This window comes from Acinonyx jubatus, chromosome B1, assembly GCF_027475565.1.
Source record: "Acinonyx jubatus isolate Ajub_Pintada_27869175 chromosome B1, VMU_Ajub_asm_v1.0, whole genome shotgun sequence".
Lineage (NCBI taxonomy): Eukaryota > Metazoa > Chordata > Mammalia > Carnivora > Felidae > Acinonyx > Acinonyx jubatus.
In genome coordinates this window covers 141,003,221-141,024,975 of record NC_069382.1, presented here as the reverse complement: position 1 = coordinate 141,024,975, position 21,755 = coordinate 141,003,221, and the positions used below count along the sequence as shown (strand labels likewise).

At 42.7% G+C, this 21,755-nt stretch overlaps 1 protein-coding gene across 3 annotated transcripts in view; it reads right to left on the bottom strand.

Annotated features, from left to right (window-relative positions):
- The window catches only part of PPEF2 (protein phosphatase with EF-hand domain 2), a 47,496-nt gene that overhangs the window by 12,136 nt on the left and 13,605 nt on the right, over positions 1–21,755 (bottom strand). For 2 of the 3 annotated variants that reach the window (XM_053217236.1, XM_053217237.1), the window contains 10 exons: positions 17,018–17,134; positions 12,205–12,332; positions 11,981–12,038; positions 10,618–10,787; positions 9,202–9,316; positions 6,660–6,706; positions 5,492–5,658; positions 4,975–5,011; positions 4,733–4,882; positions 808–1,191 (listed from right to left, as the gene is read on the bottom strand). In XM_053217236.1, the coding sequence (XP_053073211.1) occupies positions 808–1,191; positions 4,733–4,882; positions 4,975–5,011; positions 5,492–5,658; positions 6,660–6,706; positions 9,202–9,316; positions 10,618–10,787; positions 11,981–12,038; positions 12,205–12,332; positions 17,018–17,072 (1,311 nt within the window). In that variant the 5' untranslated portion in view covers positions 17,073–17,134. The remainder of the gene's footprint in view (positions 1–807; positions 1,192–4,732; positions 4,883–4,974; positions 5,012–5,491; positions 5,659–6,659; positions 6,707–9,201; positions 9,317–10,617; positions 10,788–11,980; positions 12,039–12,204; positions 12,333–17,017; positions 17,135–21,755) is intronic. The other variant, XM_053217238.1, reaches the window with a different exon arrangement.

Sequence of the window (21,755 nt, the reverse complement as noted above, 5' to 3'; positions counted from 1 at the left end):
TGCTAATTTTAGCTCTAAAATAATTCTGAATTCCTTTTCTTTACTGGATGAACCATTAAAAAAAAAAAAAACTGCCATTTTTATAGGTCAAAAATGGTCGAACACCAGCAAGTTCACATCGTTCTACTAACACTACTACACAAACTCACCACATGGATTACAAGCTTCCCTGCCACAGTCTTGCCCCAGTGAAATGTGCCCTGCATTTGGCTGCCAGAGTCATAGTTAGGCAAACACCATGAGTGCCTACTCTGTATTTGTTTTCCTTCTTCTTCCTTGCTAACAGAACTCTGATGAGGTGTTTGAGGTGGCACTGTGCCTAGAAAATATGTGCTTTCCCAGCGTCCCTTGCAGCGAGGGGTGGCCATAGGACACATCTCTGGAGATCTTGGAAAAGCCTTTATTTACCTGATAACAGAGAAAGACAGAAGTTGCTGACCTAACCCTTTTGGCCTTGAGCTGCAATGGCCATCTTTCTGACACACGCAACACAAAACATCATATAATAGCACCCAGTAAATCATGGCTTACCTTCCTATCCCAACGATGCTAGGTCACTAAACCAAATTTGCTCAGGCAATAGAGCCCATCGGCCACATCACCCTGTGCTCTCTCAAACTCTAAAACATATGAGCCATTAAGCAAATACTAATGTTCTTCTGGGGGTGTTCTAACCCCAGGGGGAGAGTGAAGGGGGTGGGAAAAAATACCCCGAATTTACATTGAGGGAAGAGGCTTGTTCTGTTTTTTAAAAGCCCCTCCGGAAGACGGCCACATTCCAGGGGGCAGCACCCGGTCACAACCCACCTGCCTCCACTCCTCCTGCGTGGGCTCCAGCGGCTCCTCTGCTCCTGAATCCGCTTCTGGCGTGCACAGCGAGGCCTCCTCCGTCCCCCGGCTCACCGGGAAGCCTGCTTGCTGCCGGCACCTGTCCAGCTCCAGGTCCACGGAGTGCCGCACCTGCCGGGCTAGCTCCTTCGCGTCCCGGGGGGCGCCGCAGGGAATGCTGGACGAGCGGCCGGCTCTGTGAGCCTGGAGGGAGCCCAGGCGAAGGGGCGAAGCGGGGAGAGAGCGGCTCTGGGGGAGAAACCACGGGGTGGGTCTCCCTGCGGAGCTCTTCTGGTTGGCTTCCCCCTTCTTCATCTGTTTCCCGTTCTCCTTTCTCGTTTTGTGCCTCATGGTGGAAACAATCTAAAAATGTCCAGAGAAGACAAAGATGTTGAGTTGTTCTTGGGGCAAGAACAGGGAAGGACACTCAGAGAGGGTCAGCAGGACCTGAATGATATTTCGAGAGGCATCCAGATTGAGTAGAACGGAACAGAGGTGTTCTCTAACTTTGGACAAGCACTGGATGACTTCCCAGGCAGCCCCAGCCCCTGGCCATAGAGAGTGAAAGGCCACCAAATGTAAACAGAGTCATAATCCCCTCTCCTTCTCATCGTGTTGCAACTCATAGTGAGGGCCAGACCGTCAGTCCCTTTTTGACCCCCAGATAACTTTATTTCAAGGAAGTTATTAATCTATCCCCCAGAGGCATCCCTAACTTTGATTATTAAGGAGAATAATCGTGTTACTATGTATCGGGCCCTTGGTAAATAGGTGCTATCCTGGGTACTTATCATGAATTCACTGATTAGCTCTCAGGTCGCCACCATGAGATTGCATCCTCATTTTTAGTTTTACGTGAATTAACCGATTAGCCCTCACACTCCTGTGAGATAGCATCCTCATTTATAGTACAGATAAGAAAACTGAGGTGCAGAGATACTAAAACATTACCAGGACTGAACCCAGAAATCTGACTCCAGAGCTCCTACTTTGTGTTTTCCTCCCAAGTGGTTCCTGGACTTGGTACAAATGGCTACGTCACCCCTCCCCAGAGCTTTGCAAACTACTGCGAAGTCAGCTTTTTGCTAAGCTCCAGAAGGCAAACTGTTCTTTAGCATTCTTTCCCCCAAAGTTCCTACTTCTCCTGTTTACATCATTAAATGTGATTCTTCCCATGAGATCATCTGCTTTATTGTGACTTGCTGTCTCTACCTCCATACATAGACATAGATGCAGCAGAACAGAATATTTGAATTAAAAAAAAAATAAGGTGCCAGACATCACGCAGACTAAGAGCTGGTTTTAGGTCCCTTGGGCACCTTCTCTTCCACAAAGAACACGAAAGGGTTGAGATTACGGAGAAGCAGAAAGGGGATTTATAATGAAGGTTTTGGAGGAAGCTGTTGAAAACGTTGCAGGCGTCCCCTCCCCCACCTCTCTAAGGAGTTATCCTTTCCCCCTTCCAACACTGAGTTTTTGGGAGCAGGGACACAGAAATCATCTTTTAGTCACCAGACCCCAAAGGGCCATAGGCAGACCTTGACAAATAGGACTTGAATCCAGAAACCTTGGGCTTTGAACTGGATGCAATCATTGGATGAGACCTGAGTGTAGACTCCATTGGGGAGGGGATGAGCGGGGTGTGCATGAAAATGTGGGGAGCAACAGGGGCAGACTAAGGTAGTGTGTGGCGACCCTACCATCTGTCTACTCTTCTTCCTTAGCAATAGAAACCCAGATTCTTACAGATACCACCTAGAATGAGGACTACACTTGCCAACCTGCCTTTCAGCTAGATGTTAACATATGACAAAATTCTGAACAGAAATATGAACAAAAATTCTGTATACAACTGAATGTCCTTAGAGGGAAGAAACATGCCTTTCTTCTACTTTCTAAGTTATGCTGCTAGAATATGGTTGTGATGGCTGGAGCTCAAGTAGCCACGTTGGGCCATGATGTAGCATGGTAGAGCAACAAGAGAGCAGAACACTGGGCCTCTAGTGACTTTGTGGTATTACTACCAGCCCTGGACTGCTTGCTTCCAGTGTTTATTTACAGAAGGAAGAAATAATCACAAGGCATTGTTGTCTGAAGTTTTCTGTCACTTCAGCCAAATGTAGTTAATACTATTTCCACTTATTGAGTACAAATTTTGTAAGGCACATGCACATATATTTTCATTTAATCCTCACAACATCTATGATACAATCATTCACTCTCCTATTGTATAGATTCAGAAACTGAGGTTACAGTAAGTTAAATAACTTTTTCAAGGTATTATAACTATAAGTAGCAGGAAAAGAATTTTTATCCATTTCTAGCCTATCCAACCACTCACCATACCTACTCAAGGGAAAAAGAACACAGTTCCATACTTCAGTATCTGTGTGTCAGAGACTACCATTCTCCCCCATCTCTTTTCCCCTTCTTTGTCATAGGAATGGAAACCCTAACTTTTGTGCTAGGCATGTGGCCAGCCAGACAGAAGACTGCATTTCCAGCCTCCCTTCCAGCAAGGAGTAGTCATGTAACTACTTTCTGAACAATGGGATGAGAGCAGAAGAGATGTATACAACTTCTTTCCTGTGTCTTTAAAGAGCAGGGATATTCTTCCCCTCTTCCTCCCCCTATCCTATTGCTTGGAATACAGATGTGGTGGCAGGCTATCTTGGCCTACAAGATGAGGGCTCAGGAAAGACACGCTAAGGACAGCAGAATAACAAGACATAAGAAGGCTTGGTTCTTGGATAACCTGGTAAAACACAGCTGCCATATCAGCCAAGTGCTGCATGTTCCCAGATTCAAATCCAGTCTGTCTGATTCCAAAGCCATGCTCTTTCATTTATGTTCTCATTTCGCAAAGACTTGTATATTAATTAGAGTTGCCCAGAGCACACTAGCTTGTGTAGTAATTGCTTAGGCAAATGTTGTCAAAGATGTCGTAGTAGGGATTCCTGTGTTTTGGAAAGGGCAGCTGGGAGTTCAGAAGCCATAAGACACCATTCAAGTGTTAAAAGTCTATGATTAAAAGAAAATAGAATTGTTGTTTTCTAAATTTTTACTTCCAAAGTGAAACAGAAAATAGAGACGTATTAATATGGGAGTATAATGCATTCTGTCTCTCACTCCCTCCTCCTGCTGATTATTGTAAATTTCTTTAGGGCAGGCACCATCTCTGGTCATCTTTGTATCACCCCTACCACTTCCTTTGCACATAGTAAACACTTTAACCATAGTTGTTGAGTTTAATTCGAAATTGATCATCATTTTTCTGTCTGCCAATAGCATCCTCCCTGAATGAAGTACTCACTTAAAACATTTGTTGAGTTTAACTGAGTTATTTGGGAGGTAGAGGCTCTTCAGGTACATTGAATGGGGGTGTTTATTAGAATTGTCTAGGTCAGGGATAGCAAACAGATGGCTCTAGCTGCCACTCCCCACTATCATGTCCATAGAAACATCACTAATGGATCATAGCACACTTGCTCCTTGAGCCCAGATGTATATTCCTTGTTTGTTTGTTTGTTTAATCTTTTAATGTTTATTGATTTTTTAGAGAGAAAGAGAGAGAGACAGAGTGCAAGTGGGAGAGGGGCAGAGAGAGAGGGAGAACAGAATTTGAAGCTGGCTTCAGGCTCTGAGCTGTCAGCACAGAGCTCGAACCCACGAACCTTGAGATCATGACCAGAGCTGAAGTCAGACACTTAACCAACTGCGCCACTGAGGTGCCCCTCATGGCTTCCTTAACAGCCCTTATTAAGTCACCTGGAGTCAGCATGCAAAATGACATTGACTTTATGTAGGCAGTGACTGGGTTAAATTATTATGAACTGGGTTGTTATTATTATGAACTGGGTTAAATTATGGTGAAATATGCACTATTTCATTACTTGGCCAATACCTTGTGCCTGTCTAGTTTAGCCAAGAGTTCCAGGTCGGTCATGTCTGACACTCCGCCATGAAGAATCAGGACCTTTTCATCAACCAGAGTGGCCAGAGGAAGCCAACAGAAAACATCTTTCAGTATTTTTAGTATTTTCTTGCCATGTGTCTGAAAAATGATATTAAGAAGATAATAATTTTCAAGTGATACACTTAACTTATCTGAACTAAGAAAAACTTTTGCTTTTAAAGGCAGCATACCTTATATTTATGCATCACTTCCTTGGTAAAGCCGTATCTAGATTTAGAAGCAAAACTAGATATTAAATTTAATGACAACACTTATGGTATAATTGAATTTTTATAAGAATTCATATACTATATACATATACTCAAATATATAGAAAAGAGACTCAAATATATAGAAAAGAGGAATAATTGCTAAATGTTTACAATTATAGCATTAACTCTGGGTCAAGAAATTAGGGGATATTTTAACGTTCTTCCTTCTGTTTATCTGTATTTCTTAGTTTTTCTACAGTGAGTTTTATCGTTCATATGATAAAGAGTATGGATATGTGGAAAAACGTTTAATGGTTTTATTAAAGGTAGGATAATATGTAGGTTTGTAAGAAATATTTTAATGTTACATATTGTGTATTCCTTTAAAAAATTGGAAAACTACTTGAAAAGGTATCTAACAAATAAGAAGTTCTGACAAAGTAACTTTTCAATCACAAGTAAACATCAAATACCCAAGTGTGTTTGAGTTTGTTACCGTAAGTTCACCAAATGGTCCTCATGGTTTCCTCGATTAAGATGGAACTCTTTTGGGTAAACCAACATGAAGGCAAAAAGAACCATCAGGATCTCTACTGAATCCTTGCCTCGATCAACGAAGTCACCATTGAAGACGTAGGCCCTCTCTGGTGACGGGAGGCCATTCTTCCCAAAAAGAAGACAAGTCCAAGAAGTGGCAACAAAGGAAGGGAATAGGAAATCAGGTCAAGCCAATGGGCGTTTGACAGTTATGTCAGATCGAACACCAATTCTGTGCTTTCTGGCTCTTCTCCAAATGTGAATTGTCAATAAAAGATGGAAGTATTTTTTTATTGGTCTTATATTTTCTTTCTAGCGTGCTCATCAAAATAAGTGCTTTATACAAAGCCAGAGTGTTGCCATATGGTATTGCGCAAAGGACACCAAGCTTGTGATCCAAAAGCCAGTTTTAAATTCTGGCCACAATATCTTCAGTAATAATAACAATAGCTGTCAGTTTCCTCAGGATTAAAGGATACAATAAGTGGGAAAATGCTTTGGGAAGCACAGTATATATGTAAAGTAATATTACATTAATAGGACATTCATGTATGCTGTTACATGTTCTACATTTTATAACTAAAAATGGATAGGAAAATAGCTTTCAGTTGCTTTGATAATCAACAATTTTCTTTATTTGGAAAAAAATCAATCACTAAGTAAGGATTCTTTCTCTTTGTTAACCTCAGACTTTTAAAACAGTTTACAAAAATATACTAAAATATAATATAGTACTGACTTTTATATTATATATTTGCTCCTATGTATTATTTTTTAATGACTTAAAGTAATATTTTTGAGCGCCTGGGTGGCTCAGTCAGTTAAGCATCCGACTTCGGCTCAGGTCATGATCTCATGGTTCGTGGGTTTGAGCCCCACATCGGGCTCTGTGCTAACAGCTCAGAGCCTGGAGCCTACTTCAGATTCTGCATCTCCCTCTCTCTCTGCCTCTCCTCTACTCACACTCTGTCTCTCTCTCTCTCAAAAATAAATAAAAATAAAAGAAAAATTTTTAAAAATAAAAAGATAAAGTAATATTTAAAAAATCCAAGCAATACTTAAGCATTTTGTTAATAGATACTTCCAAAATAAGCCTCAGAGCAAGACAGGATCTTAAACATTCATACCTTATGAAATATAAATATTAGGTCATCCAACTGGCCATGTAAATCTCCTAACAAAGACAGAAAAAGAATATCAGTTTTTACTGGTCCTTACCACTGTGTCTCATTTTTACTATAAAAAGGAAAATACCCAGAAAAATCTGACAAAGTTATGGTTACTTTTTTCCATATGTAAGACTGGAATAAATATTAACTTCCCTTGTTGTAGGGATAGCTAATATTGAAAGAAGAAAACACAGTATATTTTCTCTACATGATTATCATAAATAAACAGTAAATGAAGCAAAAATAGGACAGAACAGTGCAGGGATGCAAACTCAAGTGAGAACTGAAGAGATTTTGTCCCATCTGAAGTAGGAAGCCGCTATTTATGGGCCAGTGTTAGGAGATTTTTCAAGAGGTGTTGGAAATCTCAATTTTAATATGAATTCTCCAATTTTCAAATGTTGGAAATTTATTAAAAAAATATTTTTCTGGGGCACCTGGGTGGCTCAGTCGTTTAAGCATCCAACTTCAGCTCAGGTCATGATCTCATGGTTCATGGGTTCGAGCCCCACATCAGGCTCTGTGCTAACAGCTCAGAGCCTAGAGCCTGCTTCAGATTCTGTGTCTCCCTCTGTCTCTATCCCTCCCCTGCTTGCACACACATGTGCTCTCTCTCTCTCTCAAAAATAAAATAAAAACATTAAAAATTTTTTTTTTAATTTTTTCTGTCAGAATGGCTAGAATTAACAACTCAAGAAAACAACAGATGTTGGTGAGGATGCGGAAAAAGAGGAACCCTCTTTTGCACTGCTGGTGGGAATGCAAACTGGTGCAACCACTCTGGAAAACAGTATGGAAGTTCCTCAAAAAATTAAAAATAGAACTACCCTACGAGACAGCAATTGCACTACTAGGCATCTATCCAAAGAATACAAAAATACTGTTTTGAAGGGGCACCCCATGCACCCCAATGTTTATAGCAGCACTATCAACAATAGCCAAATTATGGAAAGAGCCCAAATGTCTACTGACTGATGAACGGATAAAGAAGAGGTGGTACACACACACACACACACACACGCACACACACGCATACAATGAAATACTACCTGGTGATGAAAAAGAATGAAATCTTGCCATTTGCAACAATGTGGATAGAACTAGAGTGTATAATGCTAAGCAAAATAAGTCAGAGTAAGACAGATAGCATATGATTTAAATCGTATGTGTAATTTGAGAAACACAACAGATGAACATAGGAGAACGGAAGCAAAAATAAGATAAAAACAGGGAGGGAGGCAAATCATAAGAGACTCTTAAATACAAAGAACAAACTGAGGGTTGCTGGAGGGGGGTGGGGCGATGGGCTGAATGGGTGATGGGCATTAAGGAGGGCACTTTTTGGGATGACCACTGGGTGTCATAGGTAAGAGATAAATCACTGGGTTCTACTCCTGAAGCCAAGACTACACTGTATGTTAACTGACTTGAATTTTTAAAAAAATATTTTAATAAAAAAATAATAATAATTTAAAAAATTTAAGGGGCACCTTGGTGGCTCAGTTGGTTAAGCATCTGACTCTTAATTTTGGCTCAGGTCGTGATCTCATGGTTTGTGAGATTGAGCCCCATGTCGGGGTCTGCACTGATGGCTTGGAGCCTGCTTGGAATTCTCTCTCTCTCTCTCTCTCTCTCTCTCTCTCTCTCTCAAAATAAGTAAATAAACTTTCAAAAATAATTAAAAAATAAAATAAATAAAAATTTAAGAATATTTCAGGGCAAACAAGACCTAGCTGCAGGTTGCACGTGGCCCTCGAGGTGCCAGTTTACAATCCCGGCTGTGCGACAGTCTGCACCCCCTAAGTGAAGATGTGGGACCTCAGTCTGTAACAGATGTCTATTTTTTTAAATTAAATTTAATTAATTTATTTTGAAAGAGAGAGAGCAGGGGAGGGGCAGAGAGAGAGAGGGAGAGAGACAGAGAGAGAAAGAGAGAGACAATCCCAAGCAGGCTCCACGCTGTCAGCACAGAGCCTGATGCAAGGCTTGAATTCACAAACCATGAGATCATGACGTGAGCTGAACTCAGGAGTCAGACGCTTAACTGACTGAGCCACCCAGGTACCCCTGTAACAGGTGTTTAAACTTTACCGAAAACATAAGGATATGGAAAGAATCATCATGGACAGTATTTCTCTCTGGAAGAAGAATACATGTGGCTGGAAGGAATAATTTGCTAGGCATTAGGGCCTGCTGCTCAAGGCACAAGAAGTAAACTGTCTTTTGACAAGGGAGGATCTGGCTATTTGCAGGGATTGTGTTCTGAGTGAAAGCAGGAGTTTGGAGTCAAATCTGAATTGTTTGGGGAAATAAAGCAGAGTCTGGGCCCTCTTGCCCCATAATCCTTCACTGCACTGCCTCTACTCCAGTAAGCATGGAGCGAATAAGCAAGCTCTCAGCGAGAATCACATCTCCCGCCAGCCCCGCCCTTCCTCTTCCCCATCACAAGCGTTTTCTTCTTTGTGTCTAGCGTGGGAAGCCATTTCTGACTGACTCTCACCGCACACTGTGATCTCCTCACTGTAACAGGTGGAGACCCGGTTGATGTTTGGCAGTTGTATCAGGTGTTTCCTGGTTTCATGCAAAAGATTCAAGACATAGCGAGCATGGAGCTGCTACTAGGAGGAAGAGGGGAGAGGGAACAAAACAACACTGATATTCATGCAGCAAAATGGGCCTCACCTTTACTGCCTAATGATCCCAATCACCCAAGACCCCAAGACCCTGGTAAAGTGCCCCTGCGACCCTATGCATGGATCCTTTCTTTTTCACCCATCTTCTGCCCTTGTTTCTGCTTTTCAACATCCCCCAATATTGAACTAATTTCCTCTTTCCTTCCTTGCCTTCCGCTTGGGAGAAATGCTTGCTTGTCTCAGAGAGGTGTGAAGAAGTGCACGCATGTCAATGGTACTAAGTGATCCTGACATCCTGGGGGAAACCACCCCAACGTCTCCTGCGGTGAATTATCTTCTTATGAAAGAGACGAAGAGCTGGAGTCTGGCAGAGAACCAGAATGTGACCACTTCTTACCACCTCTGCCTCTACCACCAGGGTTTCGAGCCACTCTCATGTTCTGCCTGGACTGTTGCAGGACCTTAACTGATCATCCTGCTTCAGCCCTTGCTCCCTATGTTCCATTCAGAAAACGGAAGGATTATTTTAAAAAGCAAGCCTATGCCCAATGTCTCCCCATCTCTTTGAGAAGGTTAAAAGTCCACCCACCCTCCCCTCTGCCTCCATCCCCTAACACTCTTCCCTGACCTCCTCCTCACCAGCCACAATGGCCTTCCTGAGGTCCCTGAGCCATCCAGGCAAGGTCCTGCCTCCTGGCCTTTCCATTTGTTCCCTCTGCCTGGAACATTTTTCTGGAGGCATCCACATGGTGCGTTTCTTCACCATCTTCAACCTTTGCTCAGAAATCACCTTACCCATCGTGCTTTCCAAGACTACTCCATAAATTGCCATCTCTCCTACCCAGAACTTAGTTTATTCTCTTACATAGCTCTTATCTCCTTCTAATATACTGCAGAATCTGCTTATTTGTTGTCATTTATTATCTACTGTCTGTCTCTCCCTTAGAATGTTAGCCCTGTGAAAGCAGGAATTGGTGTCTGTCTTGCTCATTGCTATATCCCCAGTGCCCAGAACAGTGTCTGTACATAGCAGTGCTCAGTAATTATCAGTGAGATGAATGAACAAAGAAATATTACATGATGAGGAGGAGAAGTTTTCAGTGCATAAAAACTGGCTTATTGACTACAAGGTCCTGGCTAAGCAAAGGGGGCATGGAATCTCTCTGGTGGATCCATGACACTAACACCCTAAATCCAGGGCTATTCCTTCTGTGTTGGGTCTGGTCTCCCTCTCCATATTCCACAAAGTTGGTCGTGACCCAGGTTTCCCAGGGTGAGCTTACCTGTTTCAGTCTGAAAGCTTCTACCAGGGCAGTTGCGTGGTCAGGAAGGAGTGGGAAGGAGAGGCGTGGTCCCGTGTAATTGTCAGGGACTTCTATAGATTCATAGTCACCGAATTTCTCAGAGTCCTGGGGGAATCTGTCCTCGGTGAACATGCGGTCCAGGAAGTCCCCTGGTTAGGACAGAAAGGGTAGGACAGCTTATGTTCAGATGTGCAGTCCATGGGCAATACAAAACAGCCTTTCTCTGGACCATACTTTTTTGAGAGAGAGAGAGAGAGAGAAAGAGAGAATTCTAAGCAGGCTCCACCCTGTCAGCACAGAGCCTGATTCAGGGCTTGAACTCATGAATTGTGAGATCAAGACCTGAGCTGAGATCAAGAGTCAGATGCTTAACTGACTGAGCCACCCAGGTGCCCCAATTTTACTTTTATTTTAAAAGACCGAGATTTGGGGTGCCTGGGTGGCTCAGTCTGTTAAGCGACTGACTTCGGCTCAGGTCATGATCTCACAGTCCGTGAGTTCGAGCCCCGCGTCGGGCTCTGTGCTGACAGCTCAGAGCCTGGAGCCTGCTTCGGATTCTGCGTCTCCCTCTCTCTCTGCCCCTCCCCTGCTCGTGCTCTCTCCCTCTGTCTCTCAAAAAATAAATAAATGTTAAAAAAATTTTAAAAGGCTGAGATTTGTCAGACTTAGAACAGAAATTTAGCAGCTGAGGCTTGTAAGCAGAAGGAAAGGGAAAAACCTTGGTGAAACAAAAAAGCCCACAGGCATTTCTGGTGCTGTCAGTCAGTGTGCCAGAAGCCATCAGATCTTTCAAGGTCCTTCAGGCAAGGGCCAACCATCAGCCTCTGCATCTCTGGCCTGGGAGCTTTCTTCCTGGGTCCACAGAGGGCCCTGCTTGGCAGGCCAGAAATGCTGTGGAATTAACCACGCTTCCTATCATCCCTCCCAGCAGCCTTCAACTAATGAGTCTCAGGAGTTGACACAGGAAGACTCTAGTTCTCTCTGCCTTCAGGTGGGATCATTCCAGGGCAAGTGTTCTGCACTATTTCCCAGGCACCTTTTGTTGCTGGCTTAGTAGCCCCCACCCCTGCCTCTGCCTCTTTATAAGCTGCCTTCCCTTCCCTGAATTCCTTCCCCAGTCCCTCCCCACTGCCCAACTGTTTTCCCGTATTTAACAAACAAACTCCTTGCACACAAATTCTTGTCTCCAGGTGTGATTCTGGGTGAACCCAGAAGCTGCCATTTATCTGTCAGCCTCCTTACTCATTCCCTGGCCATCACGGGATCTATGCCCCCTGTGTCTCCCCCGCTCAGTCTGATATCTACAACCCTGAGGCCCTCCTGTATGGCAGCTCATACTCACTCTCATGGTTGCTGCTGGGGGTGAAGTGATCCACAAGGTAGCTGAAGAAATCATGGAGCTGCAGAAGAGTCGAAGACTTGGCTTTAGAGATGGGCGCAAAGAGAACCAGGAGGGGTCCGGGTCAGCTGCACCCTCTGGGCACCTGGCCCTTGCTGCCCAGAGGGTGCAGCCTGCCCTTGCTGGAAGGCAGAGCACGAGTGACTGGGGCCCACATCCCACCGCACCTTGACCTGATCTTGCTGTCCCGCATACTCTATAGACTGGAAGATGCGCCAGGTGCAGTGCCGCCTCATCTCCAGGCGCGCCATGTAGCGTCGGTACCATCTCTGGATTAGGGCTGCCGCCTTGAAGGCTGTGACACAGATGGAGAAGACAGCCTGTGAGCTGGGACTCCCTGGGCCAGGGCGGAGGTGAAGGGCACCGCTCCTGTTGTAATCTGGGGACAGGATGGTGGGGAAAGCACTACCCATTGCCCCTGGGAGGAAGGATTTGCCTCACCGCTGGCTGGGGTGCTCTCTTCCCCACTCCCTCCCCCACCCCACCTTCATTCTCACCTAGTGGTTATACTAATATCACTGTAGGTTTACTGGAACTCCTACTGTCTGCTGAAAACTCTTATGTGTGAGAGGTGGAAAGGTTGGATTGCCAGGATCATCGAGAGATCTAAACTGGACAGGTTGCAAGCATGAGGCATACTTGACGGGTGGGATAATACAGGGGTAGAGGGTGGGGAGGACATTTTGACATTCTAACAACAGACTGGATATCAAAAGATGTGGGTTCTAGGCCGGGAAATGCCCTGACCAGCTATGTGGCCTCAGGAGAATTACCTTCCTGGGACTCAATGTCCTCATCTGAAAAGGGAATGGGCTCTCTATGACCAGGGAAAACAAACAATGGGCAAACACACAAATTACTACATACAATGTCAAGTGGCAGTAAGTGCTTGCTGGGTTCTATGCTTGTGATCTCACCCCCCTCACCCACTATCAAATCTGCAGGCCGCCTTTCGGCTTCTCTTTTTGCCAGGGCCCGTGCTAGGTGACCGTGTTCCACAGGGTGGCATGAGTAGGTTTACTTCCTCCTAAGAGCTTTAGGACCCACGGTCAAGTCCTACTGCCAGAGAACAGCTGTTCACATAAATAACTAGATTCTTCTTAAGCTCCTGGGCCTGAATGTGCCACTGGTGATGAATGGAGTATTCATGGATAAAGCAGGATTAAAAAGGAAACCCTGCAGGTTAATTCAGGTCAACCTCGTGAACAGTAGACAGGTTGATTTAATATATTTAGCTTGCATTAGAGAGCTAGTAGAATTCTGGCTGATTTCCTTACAAGGAAGGTTGATGGTAGAGTGAGAAAAGAGAACCAGGGGGAAACTTAAGCAAAGCTGAATTTGATTTCCTCTGATAAAAAATGTCAAACTGTAGCTACTTCTCAAAGGCCCTTACCAAATGCTAAGGCTGAAGCTCTACCTATTGAATTCTGTAAATCCATGCTCAGAACCATGAATGAAATGTCTGGAGTAAGAGCTACAGACCCTCAAGGAACTAATGGGAAGCACAGATACATGGGCCTCGCTCACCCTAAACCTACAGCATTAGAATTTCTACAGGGATCTTCAGGTTTAACCAGCCCCACATGTGGTTCTTACATGCAGTGAAGTGTAAGCAATACTGAGGGGTATCGTGGCCACCAACGTTCTGTGAAAATGTTGTTTGCTAACACGTTGCTTCAACATTTAAAGGCAAAGGCTGCCAACTAGATTTTTCTCCCTCTCAGTCCTGGCAGGGATCTGGGTTAACTGAGATAGGGGCTGAGAGGTGCAGGATAGTCTAAGTCCCTCTGCCCTCTCCTTTCCAACAGCACAATACAACATGCTTGGGCTCCTCTTACTCCAGCTTTGTGTAGACTAGATCTGAGGGTACAAGACACCTACCTGTTAAAACCCCCTATTAACAACAAGGCAACTACATGAAGAGAGACAGAGGTCAAAGGTCACCAAGGCACCAGTGAGTGAATCAAAAGCTGACTTAGAAGTAGAACCTCCTTGGGGCACCTGGGTGGCTTAGTCAGTTAAGCATCTGGATCTTGATCTCAGCTCAGGTCACCATCTCATGGTTTGTGAGCTAGAGCCCTGCATCAGTCCCTGTGCTGAACGGGTGGAGCCTGCTTGGGATCCTCTCTCTCCCTCTTTCTCTGCCCCTCCAATGCTCTCTCTCTCTCTCTCTCCCCAAATAAATACATTGACGAAGAAAGAAAGAAAGAAAGAAAGAAAGAAAGAAAGAAAGAAAGGAAGGAAGGAAGAAGGAAGGAAGGAAGGAAGGAAGAAGGAAGGAAGGAAGGAAGGAAGGAAGAAAGAAAAAGAAAGAAAGAAAGGAAGGAAGGAAGGAAAGGAAAGATAGAACCATCAGGTGTCTGGCTGGCTCAGTCAGTACAGCATGCACAGTACAGCATGCAACTTTTGATCTTGGGGTTGTGAGTTCAAGCCCTACATTGGGTGTAGTGACTACTTTAAAAATAAAATTTTGAAAAAAATTCAAAAAGAAGTAGAGCTTCCAGCTCCAGCTGCCCACAGAATCATGGGCAAACCACCCAACTGGGCCCTCTGCAAATTCCTGACCCACAAAACTATGAGCAGATAAAATGATTGTCTCCAGCCACCAAGTTCTCCGATAGTTTGTTATGCTGCAACAGATAATTGGGACAGGAATTGTATAAATGCTTTACAAAGTTATAAACCAAATTTAAAACAAAATGAAAACAAAATGAAAAAAAATGAAACAAAATGAAAAAAAATAAAAAAATAAAAAAATAAATACATAAAATAAAACAAAATGAAAAACAAATCAATCTCCAAAGATTAAAAGCAAAAATTAAACAAGTGAATCTAACCTTATATAAGTTAGAAACACAGAAAGGAGTTACTTCAAATGACTTAAGAATTCAGTAATTTGTATGTCCTTAGTGGATATATATCCAAAGGACAAAATGAACTACAAAGAAATCTTAAGAAATTTTCAGGGGCACCTGGGTGAATCAGTCATTTGAGCATCTGACTTCGGCTCAGCTCATGACCTCACGGTTCACGAGTTCCAGCCCCACACTGGGCCTGCTGCTGTCAGCACAGAGTGGAAGATCCTCTGTCTCCCTCCTCTCTGACCCACCCCTGCTCACACTCTCTCTCAAAAATAGATAAATATAAAAAAAAAGAATTTTTAGTAATCACATTGTTTATACTAGTATTGTTATTATTCGGAAACTATTATTTATACATGGTAGGATAAAGTAAATAATACTATTTTAATGCTGTTAGGGAAAAAAGATTAAAAAAAATTTTTTTTAATGTTTATTTTGAGAGAGAGAGGTGGGGGGTGGGGTGAGGAGGGGCAGAGAAAGAGGGAGACACAGAACCTGAAGCAGGCTCCAGGCTCTGGACTCTCAGCACAGAGCCCAATGTGGGGATCAGACTCAGAAACCATGAGATCATGACCTGAGCTGAAGTCGGACTTAGTCAGTCTTAACTGACTGAGCTACCCGGACACCCCATGGACAAAAGATTTTTAATAAAGAGCTATATATAAATATAACATCAAGGTTGTTAAGTAAAAATACTGTGTTCCTAAATATAAATTAGTCATGCTGGGGTTTTTTCTAAATAATACATATTTCTGTATCTGTTCATTGAAAAATTATAGAAAGATATAGGCCAACTGGAAGCAAGGGGACACCCCACACCCTAAAGAAGAAGTTACTCCAGGGCCAAAAATGCGCAAGATGAGCCTGGGACATATTGCCAAACTAGAAAGTAAGGAAGCCACGAGCTTACAGACATGCGTCAGCCCATATAAACAAAGTGTTGTCATGATTTCCTTTGCTTCCCTCCTACGTCTTTGGCTGCCTGTCTTCAGTCTCCTTTCTGACTTATCCTCTTCCACCTGGTGGTTAGGCCCTGGAGTCCTTCATGGCTCTGTCCTAAGCCCAGGTCTCTGATCCATCTTTACTCTCCTTCTAGGCTACTTCAGAGACCCCCACGGCCTCAACCACCATGTAACACTCTGAATGTTTTCCAACGTTTATCTCTCCAGCCCAACCTCACCTCCAAAATCCAGATGTGAATACGCAACTGCCTACTCAGTCCTTCCACCTGCATATCTCACGGCCACCTCAACCCCCCGCATAAACTCACCATCTTCTCTCTAGTCAAAGTTGCTTCTCCTCCACTATCTTTACGCCAGTAATTGGCATTATTGACTGCCCGGTTTTGCTGGCCGGAAAACTGGAAGTCATTGTTGATCCACCCTTCTCCCTCACTCCATACATCTACTCAGTTGGGTCCTGTCAGTTCCACCTCCTAACTATTGTTAGAATTCACCTTCTCTCCATCTCTGCTGCCAATAACTCGGGACTAAGGCAGCAGCATCTCTTGCTTAGATGACTTTAGTAGCTTTCAGACTGTTCCTTCTTCTACTTTTACTCTCTCCCTTCTTTCTTCACAGAAGCCAGAGGTCTTTTAATACATAAATCTTAATATGAACTCCCTATTTTGAATTCATCAATGGTTCTTCATGCCCTCAAGATAAGATTTAAAATCCTATAGACCCTGAGTGATCTGGGCTTTGCCTACCTCGGCAGCCTCATGTTATGCTGTTCTCCATCTTGTTCACTTCAGACAATTCAGTTCCCCAAACATGCCTCACTTCTTTCTAGCTCATGATCTTTGTACATACTGAACCCTCTACCTGAAATGCTCTTTCATCTACTTTTTGCCCAACTTTATTTCAATCACTTGTACATGTATAATTTGGGATAAACCCTTGTGGACAACACTGATTCCCTCAGGTCAAATATAGTTCACCAACTCCTAAGATATTCAGCTGACATTCTGGTGATCTTGTCACAAGGAGGAGAAGCTGATTTTCAAGGGTTGCCTGAGGAGAAATAAAATGGTTTCCTTATTCTATTCTGAGAAACCCCTCCCCATGCAATGTAGATTTGGGGATACTCACAGCTAGTCTGGAAGATGGGAAACACATACCTTTCTCTGCATTCTGGAAAGCAAAATGATGTTGGGTTGAGGTACCACTTCCCATACTGTATGTACAAGGTTTCTGCAGGACACAGACAGCAGGTCTGAGGGAGAGTCAATTATTTGCTGACAAAAGGAAGAGGGAATCTGAAATAAGGAAATTCAGGCAGAGTATTAGTTCAGATAGACCAAGTCATCTATGGACCTCATCTCCCACATCGTAAAAAATGTGGGACTATCATATGACAGCACCCTCCCCACCTCTGTGATGTCAGTGCATGAGACGTTCCCCCCTGCAAATTCCCTCCATGTGTCATCTCACGTCTGTCCCATGTTCCCAGCCTTTCTACTAGCTTTTTCCTTTTCAATTTAGAAGCATACTGAAGTCTCTTTTCTTATAATCTCAAAGCACTTCACCACCACAACCACCACCACCGTCATTATCATCATCATCATTATCCTTTGACTCCTATATCCCTCTAGCTATAAGCCAGCCTCCCTTTTCTTCTCATTCAGATTTCTGTTAAGTAGACTACATATTTTCTGCCTAATCCCTCTTGAAACCACTTTTTACATCTTCTCTATTGATCAAAAACTTTCATGCTGGTGCCTCTAATTCCTTTGTCTTTTTAGTCCTTACCTTGCCCAAATAGCAAAGCCATGTGTCTCCACAAGTCCCACCTTGATCAAAATTCTACTCCTTGAGTTGCCACGATGCCAGATTCCCTCGAGTTTGCTCCTTCCTCTTTGACTACTCTTCCTCCTTCTTGAGCTGACTTTCCACTGTCAATCCTTTAAATGTCAATTTTTATTTGTATTCTAGTCTCAAACGTCAGGTCTCCTCACTTGGAACATACTTCCTGGATGATTGAATGAATATTCACACATTCAACTATTACTTCCTACTGCTCAAATCTATATCTCCATCATGGATCATCCATATACATCAGCCCCATATACTCAGCTTCCTGCTAACCTTTCACTGAGGTGCCTCAGACTCCATGTACCACAAACAGAACTCATCTTCCCAAAAGCCTACTCCTCAAGCCTCATCTCTCTTCTCTACTTTCCTCAAACTGCTCTTTGACCACAATGACCTATGTGTTTTTGTTCTGGCCTGGAATGTTCTTCCTCTCCCATCCCTCTTGGCTAACTTGGCTAACTTTACTCATTCCTTAAGGCTCACTTTGGGCATCACTTTAGGGAAGCCAGTTTGACAGGCCCCTCCTGTGAGTTCTTGAATAACCTATTCACATCTCCATTACTGTGGTAAGATATTATACTTCCCTATTTTGTGTCTCTCTACCATTAAACTACCAGTTGCTTGAGAGCAAAGGCTGAGTGTGAGCAAATTCATCATTATATATCTACAAATTAGCATGGGCTTGGCATGTGGCAGAGATTCAATAAATATTAATTGAATAAATTTATTTATTTATTTTTACCATTTATTTATTTATTGACACATTCATTTTTACACAATAAAGATCAATCTTTTCCTAGCTCTTCTTCAGGAAACAATCTGAGATGTACTGACTTAATGTTGAGAGTGGATTCCACTTTTTTTTTTTTTTTTACTGTTTATTTATTTTTGAGAGAGATAGAATGAGTGGGGGAGAGGCAGAGAGAGAGGGACATAGAGAATCCCACACAGGCTCTACACTACCAGCTCAGAGCCCGACACAGGGCTCAAACTCACAAACCATGAGATGATGACCTGAGCCAAAGTCAGACGCTTAACTGACTGAGCCACCCAGATGCCTATGGATTCCATTTCTATATATTTCCCCCTAACCTCACATCTACCCTACTCTACTTCCTCTATTTTTAAAGGTTATTGTCTTGGGGATTGTCAAAGCGTTGTTATCTTTTCCCTTGCAAATCAAAGAAAAGTCTCACCTTGCTTGTGTTGGTTAGCTTACTTTGACTAAATGATCAAAGACAAAAAGCCTATGATCTCTTTTGTGTGTGTGTGCAAAATGATTCCCAGATGTAAGAGATACCATAAAACCAGAACCTGAGTATGGGTCAAAGCGAATAGCCATCATGACCAAATCAACCCAACTTTCTCCAGATAACTTGCAGTTTTAGAGCTAAAAGGGGTATCAGTAATGACTGAGTCCACCAGTGACTCACTTACAACTTGTTTTGATCATTGGTAACTTGCCTGTAGAGCCATGTTGTGTCCTAAAGTGTTTTGGTTTTGGAAGCACACAGGTGCAGGTGAGAATTTCAGATCAGCTTCTCACTAGACCTTGGTCACTTAACCTCTCATAGACTCAGTTTTCTCCTCTGTATATATGAGAGTAATAAATAATGTATTTAAAGTGTTCTCAGTATATGGTAGAATCTCAATACATGTTGATAGATTGGATCTGATATATTTATTTTACAATATCAATAACCAAAAACTTGTCCCTGGCTCAGATTTAGGAAGCAGAAAAAGACATACTATCTCAATACAGCATTGTTATAAACTGTATGTGTCCCCCATAAATTCACAAATTGACTTTCTAACTCCCAGTGTGATGTTATTTGGAGGTGGAGCTTTTGGGAGGTTATTAGGTTTAGGTGAGGTCATGAGGGTGGTAACCACATGATGGGATTAGTGTCCTTATAAAAAAAAAAAAAAAGAGGAAGAAAGATTAGATTTCTCTCTCTCTCTCTCTTTCTCTGTGTGTGTGTGTGTGTGTGTGTGTGTGTGTGTGTCATGTGAACAAGGTGGTGGCCATCTGCAAGCCAAGAAGAGAGCACACAACACAAATCAAATCTGCTGGCATCGTGATCCTGGACTACTCAGCCTCCAGAACTGTGACAAATAAATGTATGTTGTTTAAGCCACTCACCTGTGGTATTTTGTTCCAGCACCCCTAGCTGACCAAGACAAGCAGAAACCGATAGGATGGATACTGATTATTTCTAGGTCAAAGATGGTTATTATTAAATTATTCCTCTTTTGCCCTTCAGGCACCTTGTTTCTTATGAGTTTATAAATCCAAAAATGGTGGCAGAATGAGACAACTTTGTCTATCACCTACCCTATAAAAAAAACGCCATTGAGATAGAAGTATGATGTTGCCATGGTGTGAGAGAGGAATAACTATCAGGGACCAATAAACTATTTGAAATAACCTGCAGGGGTGAAAGAAATGAAGGCTCTCCTCAGGCAGCACATCCAGTTATAATTAATTCTGGTCATCAAGGACAAAAAGGATGTGCCTTCATATATCGTGGAAAGGGACAGGGAGCACCCAGATATCAGGACGGGACTCCGTGATCTCATCTGTTTCTTGTCTGTGAATTGGTGGTAGTAACTCCATTACACGGTTATGACAAGGGGAAGATGAGGTTATATGTGAAGAGAACTTTGCAAATGTTTGTCATCGCCATTAAAAACCATAGATGAGGAACCTTTTTAAATGACACTCTCAGAATCTCTTAAAATATCTCTCTCCCCAAAATAATAAGCACCTTAAATATTTTATCAGCACAGAATTAACAAAATACATCATGGGGCATTAAAAGGGGAATGGAATAGCATTCAGCCATGACAAAGAACACAGCAAATCAGTATGTAATGGCATGAAAACATCCCCAAGATACATCAATGCATGAAGAAAAGCAAATTGCAGAATAGTATACCTAATATGATCTCATCTATATAAAAAAAGTATCAGTAAGTATACAAATTGTTAATAGTGATTGCATACACCAAATTGCATACACCAATTGCATACACCAAATTGTTAATAGTGATTATCTCTGCAGAATGGGCTTGTGTGACAAACTTTCATTTTTAACTTACTCTATTATAACTTTGATAATTAAAAATCAAGAAATCATATTTTTCAAAAAAATGTCCATATAAGAAAGAAATTAAAAAGTGGTTCTGACTAAATAGGTATTACCTATGGCTGTCTTAAGAGAAGAAACTGATATCATTTACAGACCTGTAAAGAGGATTCTAAAAGTAAGGAGTAGAAAGAAGAACTAAAATAATTCTCAAGGGAAAAAAGGAAAGTTTCGTAAAACCAAACATGAAAAATGAGCTTGATGTAGACTCAGACTGTTGAACTGACACCTTTTGGTAATGACTAATTACTTTTCCTGCTGCTGATCCCCCCCCCTCCTCCAGTGAGCCATCTTTTCAGGTAAATAGCACATGTACATCATATGGGTGAGACCCCTGTCCTTCTAGGATTTGCCTTAGTCCCATCCATATTTGACATTATCATTTAAAAAAAAATGTTGGTAATTGTTTATCTTCCCCCAAATGAACCTCAAAATACACGTAGCAAAGACACTCCCTGGGTGAGTTGATAATAGGGGCTTTCTCTTACCTCTATCCTCAAACCAAACCTGTATTATTTCCCGTGTAAAAACATACATTTGTTGCCCTCCTTTCTGTGCTTTAGGTGAGAAAGAAAGCTGTTACCTTCTTTGGTATTCTTTACTACAACACACAAGGAGGCAGAAATCTCTTTAACACACAGGAGTGTGGGGCGCCTGGGTGGTGCAGTGGGTTAAGCGTCCGACTTCAGCCAGGTCACGATCTCGTGGTCTGTGAGTTCGAGCCCCGCGTCAGGCTCTGGGCTGATGGCTCAGAGCCTGGAGCCTGTTTCCGATTCTGAGTCTCCCTCTCTCTCTGCCCCTCCCCCGTTCATGCTCTGTCTCTCTCTGTCCCAAAAATAAATAAATGTTGAAAAAAAAAAAAAACACACAGGTGTGACCCCCGCCCCCCCATCCT